The sequence below is a fragment of the Chiroxiphia lanceolata genome, chromosome Z (assembly GCF_009829145.1).
Source record: "Chiroxiphia lanceolata isolate bChiLan1 chromosome Z, bChiLan1.pri, whole genome shotgun sequence".
NCBI lineage: Eukaryota > Metazoa > Chordata > Aves > Passeriformes > Pipridae > Chiroxiphia > Chiroxiphia lanceolata.
The window spans coordinates 61,968,275-61,978,342 of record NC_045671.1 but is presented as its reverse complement, the minus strand read 5'-3'; the positions used below and the strand labels follow the sequence as shown (position 1 = coordinate 61,978,342).

Here is a 10,068-nt window from a genome sequence, read left to right as displayed (position 1 = left end):
AAGCTAAGCTGACCACATTTATTCCTCTTGGTGTCCCATAAATAATTCCTATCATCCCTCTGTAAGCATTTACACAGAAACGTATATAAGCAGTAGCTCTGTAAGCTTAACAGGAGGAAATGAAGGCACTGAAGCTGTAGAATGGTAGTCAAATCAGATTGTCCTCAGTGTTTTACAGCATTCAGAAGACCTGTTACAAAGTGTAAACATTACCTTCCTTGTCTGTTGTCAAATTCCAGAGAAAAGTGGCATAGCAATTTCTGACCGACTATAATTGTTATGGAGCAAAGCAATCATCAACAACTAACTCCCAAGTTACTTTAACAGTATTTGCAAATTGCTGTTAAATATTAATCTCATGGCCTCATCTGCCATGTATATATAATATACACAAAGTGTAAGAATGTACATACAATATATACAAAGAATGTGTCTACATAATACATACCCTAACCCTGCCTGGTTGCAAACTGTGGGCTTAAAAAAAAAAATAAAAAGAAAACCAAAAAACCCCAGAACCACCCCCACCAAAAGCTCAAAACCAAACCAAACCAACCAAACAAAAATAAACCCAAAAAACCCACAAACCCCACAAAAGTTCCTTCTAAAACTGCAGAGCTACCATCCATGTCCATGGGGTGAGGGGCAAAGCAGAACTGCAGTTTGGAACACGAGGATGCTAAAAAATACCCCAGGGGAAAAAAAACACCACCAGCCACTTCAAGGAACAGGTCATGCAGCTTTTATTTAATTTTACCTTTTTGGTAAGCAGGAGGATTTTCTTTCAGTCAGACCATTCACATACTTGGACAGTACAGATTGCAGTGAATTTGATGGAGATCTTGCAACATTAGAAAACTTTTCTCAATATACATCCATTTAAGCAACGGCTTGTAAGTCAGAATGAGAGTGCTAGAGTCAAGTCTGCCCACTGCACTCCGGGTATACAAAGCATCGCAGCAGCACAAGAGATGCCCGTGCTGGGCAAAGTACAGTGTGTTTTACATAGTGCAATCACTTTTAGAGGAGAAACTCTAGGAAGGCCACATCTATTTATTTTTTTTTTTAATCCTATCAAGTTTACAAATGCGAGGGGGGTAGAAATCAAACCTCTGACTTAATTAACTTTTGTACAGGTAGGTTTTGTGTATAGGCACATGCTTTAGAGAGGAGCTCTGAATCTGCTCTGTAATCACGAGAAAGACATATTGCTTTGTGATTCAGAAAGTGTCATACCATCTCTAACCTTCCTAACACTCTTGGCCAGAGTTGTTAATCCAGCTGTTTATAGAGTTCCTAGAATACGCTCTTCCCTCTAGTGTAAATCCCCAATAGAGAAATTCAGGTTGCTATTGACAATGATTACAGTTATTCTACGTACAGTCATTAGACCATACCAGGCATTGCCTCTGAATACTCCAGTCCACAGTGAAAACTCAAATTACCAGAGACATGGAGGCTTTTGCTTTTCTGTTACTGTCACTCACCAATATGAAAAAACCCAAGTCAGACAATGAACTGCTACAGCAAAGCATCACTGGTAATCACCTAATACAAAAAAAAGAGAACTCATGACACTACATGTCACGGTAAGCAACTTGCTAAAGATACTGCAAAGTGATTTGCCCAGTAAAATCTTTAAATGTACACTGTGCTCAATAGTTCAAACTACACGTAAACAAAGAGCAGCTCCCTGCAACAAGGTGTAAATCAAAACATTATAGCACCAGCTCCCAGCACCAAGGAGTTGCCCACTGACCAGTTCTAGTGTACAATGTGTAGTGCTCGCTGAGGTTTCTGCTACACGAGAGCCACAGTGGGACAGCTCTACCTGCCCATTTCTTCATGACATTTTCTTACCAGGTGTTCACAAATTACATTCCTCTCCATGAAGAGCAACAATGAGATTGTTACAGTACCAGAAAATACTGACAGGGAAATGGCACCTGAGGGGAAAGTAGGTACTGCATACCTGAATCTGAATAAATGGGCATGGAGGAAATGTGATGTCTGTCATCTCAGCAACCCTCTCCCTAGCAGAGCAGATTTGAAAGAAGCTGCAGACTGTAAGAAAAAAAAAAAAAACCGCCTTCCTATGCTGAAAGCCATGGACGTGATATTGCCCACACTAATGATTTTATTTCACCATCAGCAAAGCATTTATCCCCAAAAAGCTGTACACATACTGGTCAGGTTATGGAGCCGTGCTATCTTTACACTATTAAAAGTCTGTTGCTATAGTGGTCAGGTTTGTCTTTTGTTGGAGGGGGAAAAAAAAAAAAAAAGAGATAGGCAGCATGGCCACATCACCATAGAGCAATTTTACTCCCATGTTACTGCAGATATAATCTTGCTTCTTAAGTGCAAATTAAAAAGTATTTGCTAGAAACCATCATGACTTGGGCTCTGATAAATGACAGATGATTCAGTTTCTTACAAATATTGACAAGTCTAAATTGTTACAGGTTTCCAAAGCAAGAACAAGTTTACCAACAGGAAGGGAATAAAACTAATATTACCACTCTTAAAAAAAATGTGTCATTGCAAACTTCAAACACTCTTCAAAAACATACCTAGAAAAGATTGTTTTCAGGGTTTATTTTAATTTCCTGGAGCTGAGGAGTGTCCATGCAAAACAATTTTGAGAAGAGCAGTGTTCCACCTGGGTACCAACTAGCCCCAACTTTGTCCCACACAGCTCAGTTAAAGTGCTCTCTTGTGCATCCTTTGAGGAAAAAAGTTCTCATTTAAAGTTTGGGAAGCCGAGGTTGCCAGCTGGGGAAGGCATAATCTCGGTCAGTCCATGTTGAGGTCAGAGAAGAGGAAGGAGCAAAGTTAACAGTACTCTGCCTTTCATCATGCACAAACAGGCTGCAAGGGAGGAACAAGCAGATGCAGAGGTGGGTGTCAGATGAAACCCTGTCCCTGGGAAGCCACAGGAGTTTAACACATGCCTCATCAAGGGAAGCATTTCGTTCTCTAAAGATGAACACCAGCACTACTGCAGAGTGCTGAAGATTTACTGTTTATACACCAGGTAACAGATCTCTACATACACAACAAGTGAAAATCAAATACGCTTTTCACTTTCTGCACTGGTGGTTTTTCAACAATTCCTCTGAAGGACAAAGGGGATGTAACATTCTTTTGCCGATTTAAAGGAAAAAAAAAAAGCATCTTGCCCTTGCATTTTTCATGTTGCACACTTACATTCTAGGGCAGACTGTTAGAGGTATTTACTGATAAAACAAGTAACCATCAGCTTAAAAGAGTAAAAATAACATTAACGGGGAAAAGAAATTAAGGCATTTTTTATTTTGGCCAGGAATGATGCATCCTACAGAGTAATCTTCATTTCCCCACTTGGTTTTCAGACCACTGCACTTTTTTGTTTTTGTTTTACATGGCACTTTGAAATTTACTTTTTACAACTTAATCAAGATTTTCAAGTGTTTTCTTCAATACAAACGCCCTCTCTTGTAGCTCGGGTCTGCTATCTGACGCCATTGTAGACAACGAACGAATGAGGTGCTCCCTGCTTTCTGGTGTCAGGCTTTCCCACTGTTGAGCTTCTGTGTAGATAAAGACAGACACTGGACATGAACATCAGAATGCCAAAAAACCCCAAAAGGTCATCTCTTTCCCCAGACAGGCTGGAACAGCGACTGCCTTAACCTTTCCCTGGTAGTCCATACTGCGTTTTCAGGAGAGTACAAATTCAACTGGACACTTGGGTGCATGTGCTGCCTCCTGCACAGGGAGTCCTGCCCACTTGGGCTAGGTTTCATTGTCTAAGCCTGTAACATGTGAATGCAAAGGCCTGAAGAACCAAGCATTTCCCATGTTACAACTCCTTCATGAAAGAGGCATGTAAGAAGACTTGTAGAATAAAGGAAACACAAAATGCATAACAGAAATCTTAAGGAAAAATTTGCTACAGGACAACTTCAGACACATATGACCTTGAGACCTGACAAGACTCATCCTCCAAAGTCAATTCTGCAAGGCTTAGATCGTAAGTAACAGTGAGGAACTAAACTTGACACTGAAAGGGTAATAAAGGAACAAACAGAAGCTCCCTCCTCTCTGGAGACTGAATGTAATGCAGAATCTGACAAGACACTCAGTTCCATGTGCTCCCCCCATGGGACCCTCCTTGCTGAATTTTCCTCATCCAAGGAGTAACCACCAGTACTTTTTTAGACCTTGACATCAGCCCCTGTTACTTCAAGCCCTCCCCAACTCCCAAGTCCCAGCTGCCCCAGAATCACCCAGTGCTGCAAGCAAAAAGTAAGGCCATCTCTCCACGGTTCCAGGCCACACAGCCAGGGGCCATTTTTACCTAGCTGTGGCTCTTCAGGTAGCAAGCAAAAAAGTCTCACCTTGTAGTTTGGTGAGCAGCAGTTGTATCACAGATAAAGCTTCTGTTCTTATGGACGTGTAGCTTTTGTTTTCTAAGGGATTTAAAGAAAACAAACAAGAAAGCCCACAACCACATTGAGAACCAAATGCACACTAACCGTACAAAAAGCAGTCACCAGATCGCTTTCATTAGCACAGTTCACTGAGCTCTCCTTTGTGCTGTCAGTCTGCAGTGCTCCCCAGTTAGGCACATTTGAATGGCAGAAAGTGAACAATCGGAGGTTGACAAGTCAACTAAACCTTGTGCATTGCCTCTGCTACTACCACACAGCTCCTGCTCCTTACGTATGCCAGAAGGGAACAAAACACTGGCACAGCTGCAGTGTGATCACACACAGCTGCGCATAACAGACCGTTCTTCTGGGGAGTTGTACTGGCTATAGACCATACAAATGTTAACAAGTAGCATTAGGTGAGGGTAGATAAACCCTATGACGTCAAGCACAAGCTTGTCACAAGAAGTTATTTGGTCTCTGAGTTGAAATCTTATCAAGGTACTCACCTTAATAATCTTCATTCCATGAGGACTGATATCTAAAAGAAACTTTCTCTGAAGGGGTGTTTGAATTGGTAGCTAGTGCTAAAGTAGGTGCTGCCTTTAGGCACACCAGAAACAAGAGCCACATGCAGAGATGTGACCCAGGACACCATTACAGTCATAGGACAAGTGGGAACACTACCAAAGTACTGAAGAGCCCCATGACTGTCAACATGCCACAGGTAGCACTTGTATCCCCATGGGCATCCAGTTCAGGGAGAGCACAAACTGCCTCAAAGCCTTGGAGCTTCATGCACCGGCTATCTGATAAAATTTGGGGTACCTCTTGGATACTATAATCTTGGATACATAATGCATATGTGTTCAGGAAGCCTGAACTGTGGAGGAGAAAAACGTGGGTTTTTAAATCAGGAATAGCTTGATTACATGGGGTCCACCTTCTGCATGAAGAAAATGACTGCATTTCTGATTTGCAGTTCTGAGAGGTTGCACAGTCTGCTGTCTACCTTTCCCTCCCCTTTCAGAGCCCTCTTGCACCAGAGGAGTGCACTTCTCTGTGCACTGCACTCTGCACAGTACAGTCTCAAACCGTTACTGCAATATCACAGTAATCACAATCCAGTGCAATGGTGGGCAAAATGTTACCTCTGACATCTTATGCTTATTCTGCATTTCCTCTACCAGCCAAACCCCCAGAGGAGGAATGTATTAACAAGCAACTCACCATCAATCATAAACCAAGAGAAAGTCTATTTACCTAAAGAATGGGTGATGGAGGAACAGGTTTCCAATAGTATTTCTGTCAAAGCCACGGGGTCGGAGTGTTCCTCATCAAACAGCATTAGCCTGTCAAATGCAGAAACAGTCAGGCACCCTGCATCACTGAAAAAGAAGTCTGCTCAACTTCTCCAAGAATCCAGTGTCATCCTCAAGTTCATTAAACAGTTTGAAGCAAGAAAGAAAAGACAAATCACTGAAGTGGATTGCAGAAAGAAGAATTACCCTTGAAAGTAGGCATTCATGGCTTGTAGCACTCCAAGCTGCACTTTCCATGTGCTGAGTTTCAGACGGTCACACATTAACTTGCAAAACTCTTGGCGATAGCAACCTACAGGAAAGCAAGAATGTCATTGTGTCACCACAGAAAAAGGCAGAAGTAAACATTTCCTAGTCTGTTTCCCAGGTGCTCCTCTCCAAGTGACATCAAGCTAGTTAATGCATATGACCAGGTCAACATCCTGTAACAAGTGACCCTGAAAATCTTCACCACATCAACGCACTCATGCAAATGCTGGAGGATGAAACAGCTGCATTACACACTCTGCCATGCTAATAAAAACAACATTTTTCCCCTCCCTGCCCCTCCCAGATATTCCCAGTTTCTCCATCTTCTATGGCTGTGATGCAAACATAAATGTGAGCAACAGAACCAGGTTGCTTTTCATCAGCTAGGCCACCTCAGGCATCCTGCAAGTCTGCAAACTCAGAACATTTTTGTGAAGTGAATTAAGGACAAAAGTAATAGAATTTCCCCAAGGATGGGCTAACTCTGCAGGAAAGCTGTTGGGGCAGCTTTCTCACTGAAAATATTGCAAGCTGCAGGCAGCAAGACCCTACATCTTCTCGAAAGCCTCCTCACTTCCCACATGATCTCCAGGTTCCTCCCTCCCTCCCACTTTTTATTTTAAGAGGAAACAGTTTGCTCTGCACATCATTAGCAGACTTACGCTGTGTCTCCGGGCTCCTTGGCCAGGCTTTGCCCAGGGTCTCGAAGGCACAGATCAGGGACTCCATCTGCATCTCCTTCTCCCTCATGTCCTCGTCCTCTTCATCATGCTTTGGGAAACCCACACCCACGCTCTCCAGAGAGTTCTGTGGAGGCCATGGGGGAAGGTATGATCGACAGAAGGATGAAGGCAGGCTGGGCACACACTGCAGAGCAGCTCAGTCTTCCCTGGTGTCTGCACACAGCAGTCCTTGTACCCAGCCTGTACCACACAGATGGGGACAGGCCACCGGGGCCACTGGTGGCTCAGGCGCCATCGGCAGCCTGTGGCAGCACACCACAGGCTCTGTGGCCTGGCATTCAAACATCTGCCTGTGCTACACGAGTCCCACTCGCAGAGCTGCAAAGCTCTGATGACTCTAAACAGAAGCACCCTACACGGTTTCCCAGGAGTCTCTTGCTGCCTGTAAAGCAGCCAGAAATTAACTTTTAATGCTGTATCAGGGCAGTGCTGGACACCACAGGGAGGATTCTGCCTAGAGAACAGTTGGGCTAATTTGGAATTTGGGCAGCACAGGTATAACCCCCCAGGGGTCACCAACAATCTGGTATCAGCCCCACCAAAAACCTAGTGAGTGTGGGGTTTTCCTCACACCAGCAGCCTTCTGGGGAGAAGCCTGGCACATGGCCAGCATCAGCTGGCCTGTCACCACTTGGGTGTTTCAATTTGATAGAGAAAACTAAAGAAGTTGAATTGTCACCTTCTTTATCATGGGAAAGATGATTTCTGTAAGTTCCTGGAATCGGTCTTCCTTTGTTGCCTGCAGCACCTCAGCCGCACAGCGCAGCGCCACCAGCTTATACTTCAGATTCTCTTTAAGACATTCTTTCAGGACAGCCTGGACAGTATCTTTGATGGTGGGCTGACCAGGCACTGACTTCTGCAACTCTGCACTGAAATGCAATGCACACAGGAACTATCAGACCCACGTTACTCTGTTCCCAAAAACTTTTCCCCAGATAGGAATTAATTCCTATGTCCAGTCACTCAATTGCCTACTAGCGGTTTTAACAGAAGTTACACTCTGGTGCTTTTCCTTGCTCTTTGTCTCTTCTGTTTTTCTTTCCTCTTCTCTCACATGCTCCAAGGCACTTGCCCCCTCACTACCCTTCCACCTCTTACTCTTTTTCCCTTTACAGTGTACATCCTTCCCCTTAGTCTCTTCTTTCCTCGTAGCAATTCTGGCCTCTCAACATCATCTTCCTCCCTAAATCAACCACTTACTTCTGCAGGTCTCTCTGAAGCACCACTTGCCCCTCCCAGCTTTCAGCAGTGGCCCATACATTGATATGTAAAGTGGAGAAGGACTTCTCACATGCTGATGGCAGATCAGAATGGCAATCACAAACTTTTCCAGAGTCTCTTAGCACCCTATTAGGCAGTAACACCGTGTAACAACCTCCTTTTTGAGATCTCAGATCCTGAGAGTACCACCTCATTCAAGACACTTACCTGCACGCAGAGACAACAGTGGCAATGGCCTTTAACAGCTCCTCCTGCAATGAGTAAGACACAGAGTCAAATGGCAGTCCTGCCACACAGGGGAAACCTTTGTACTCTGTTGCAAGAGATAGTGGGGAAATATGCCTGTGACACCAATTGAGAGAAGCAATGTCTGTCTGTTTCCTCCTATTCCTGTTGCAGAGGCTGCAAAGGACTAGGCTTCCAATCTGCACTGAACTGGCAGCAGAAAGGGGCCTTGCAGTGCCTCTGAGCACATGCTAGTACCCCTCAAAGTTAGAATACGGTGCAACTGAAGTGGTCTAAATCCTAAAACAATCTCCTTATCTTCCCTGTCATTTGTGTCATCTGCTAAATGCAGGGCAAAAGGCAGACTCTAAGTTCTTACAGGTGCTGCAGAGCAGCATGAACATTGTATTTCCTGACTCAAGGGCCACGTGGTACTGGGCTCACAATGATCCACGAGCTGACAGCTCCCTCTTTACCTTCCCAGTCCAGGTTCTCCCTGGCAGGCCTTGCAGCAGCGCGGAGAGCACCATTCCCAGATGTGGCGGTACAAGGGAGCCTGTCTGCTTGGCAATTGATGCCATGGCAGCTGCTCCCTGGGCTTTCATCTTCCAGGACTGGGACTGCAGAGCCTTCTGGGTGATGGTTATCAACTCCTGCATATACAGTCTGATGCCACCTTGAGTACCTGCACATCAAATGGAGGAAAACCTGTAATTTTGCAACAAATCAAACAAAAATCTGATCTTATTAGGAAAAAAACCCCAAAAACCAAACGCACAAACAACAACCCCCCAACCCCCACCTCCCTAAAAACAAAAACCAAACAACCAGTTACAGATTTCTTGGGGTTTTTGGCCATGAAACACATCATAAAAGCCTACTTCAGGCAAAGGAGTGAAGAATTCCTCCCAGGCTAGTTGAAGATGGATTCACTTTCTAGGGGCTTCCAAAGAAAGTCTTTGGTGTGTATCTAGACATAGAGTTCAGCTCACTCCTTCAGTATAGCAAACACTAGACTTTGTGTTAGCCTGTTTCTAAAGAATAGGATTTTTTTTTTTTCTGCTCAAGAACAGGTCACTAGAAAACCTTTTTGCAGCTCCCAGTGACTGAGGGACCAGATCTGAAATCACATCACAGAAGGAGCCAGTAAAAAAATTCTATCATGCATCTAGATCTTCCTCTATAAACAGAACAGCCCTTTTATAGCATAGATTCATTCATTAAAGTTAAAACCACAGGCATTACCAGAGAGATCTCCAACCAGAGACACAGGCTCTGTAACTTTAGAGTGTGCCTCAGTCCTTAAAGGCTAGCATCAAAATTTCCAAAGATGTCCAGTTATCTGCACCATGATCAAGGCCATATTACAGTGGCATTCAGTGTCTCACAATCTCAAAATACTTCTTCCGACTCTGTCTGCCCATCCTTGTGATCAACACCCTTGTAATTATTTTATATATAGCCAGAGAAGCTAACCTTCATCCAAGAATTTTCAGCAAGGAAGAAAACGGAGAAAAATCTTCCCAAATCTTACTCCCAAAACTCTATTTTCCAAAACAGAATTCCAGAACGCATGGTATTTCTTGCCCCATGTTTCCCCAAAAGCTTTACTAATCTTAACACAACTTACCAGGTACATTTTCCTGCCAAACTTCAGTCCACAGAGCAGAATTCTCTTTCTCTCCTTTCTCTTCTTCAGGAACCTCATGCATTCCAAGAAAAGCCAATGGCAGCACATGCTTGGCATGGTTCTTGAGTACATCTGGGCTATAGCGTCCCATAGCATGCACAGTTAAAGCACAGCCTGCTCTGTAAACTGGCTCTGAAGGAGCAAAACAAGCCACATTATGATTGGGAAGCAGGAGTATCCTTTTAACTGCTTGGTGTGCC

General features: G+C 43.9%; 1 protein-coding gene across 2 annotated transcripts in view; it reads right to left on the bottom strand.

Moving 5' to 3' along the window:
* Positions 1-719: 719 nt before the first annotated feature.
* Positions 720-10,068, bottom strand: part of ECPAS (Ecm29 proteasome adaptor and scaffold) — a 60,400-nt gene continuing 51,051 nt past the window's right edge. For both annotated transcript variants that reach the window (XM_032676621.1, XM_032676620.1), the window contains exons 41-49: positions 9,809-10,000; positions 8,655-8,863; positions 8,161-8,204; positions 7,409-7,601; positions 6,649-6,793; positions 5,924-6,029; positions 5,679-5,767; positions 4,383-4,454; positions 720-3,572 (exon numbers count right to left, since the gene is read on the bottom strand). In XM_032676621.1, coding sequence (XP_032532512.1) covers positions 3,433-3,572; positions 4,383-4,454; positions 5,679-5,767; positions 5,924-6,029; positions 6,649-6,793; positions 7,409-7,601; positions 8,161-8,204; positions 8,655-8,863; positions 9,809-10,000 — 1,190 coding nt within the window. In that variant the 3' untranslated portion in view covers positions 720-3,432. The remainder of the gene's footprint in view (positions 3,573-4,382; positions 4,455-5,678; positions 5,768-5,923; positions 6,030-6,648; positions 6,794-7,408; positions 7,602-8,160; positions 8,205-8,654; positions 8,864-9,808; positions 10,001-10,068) is intronic.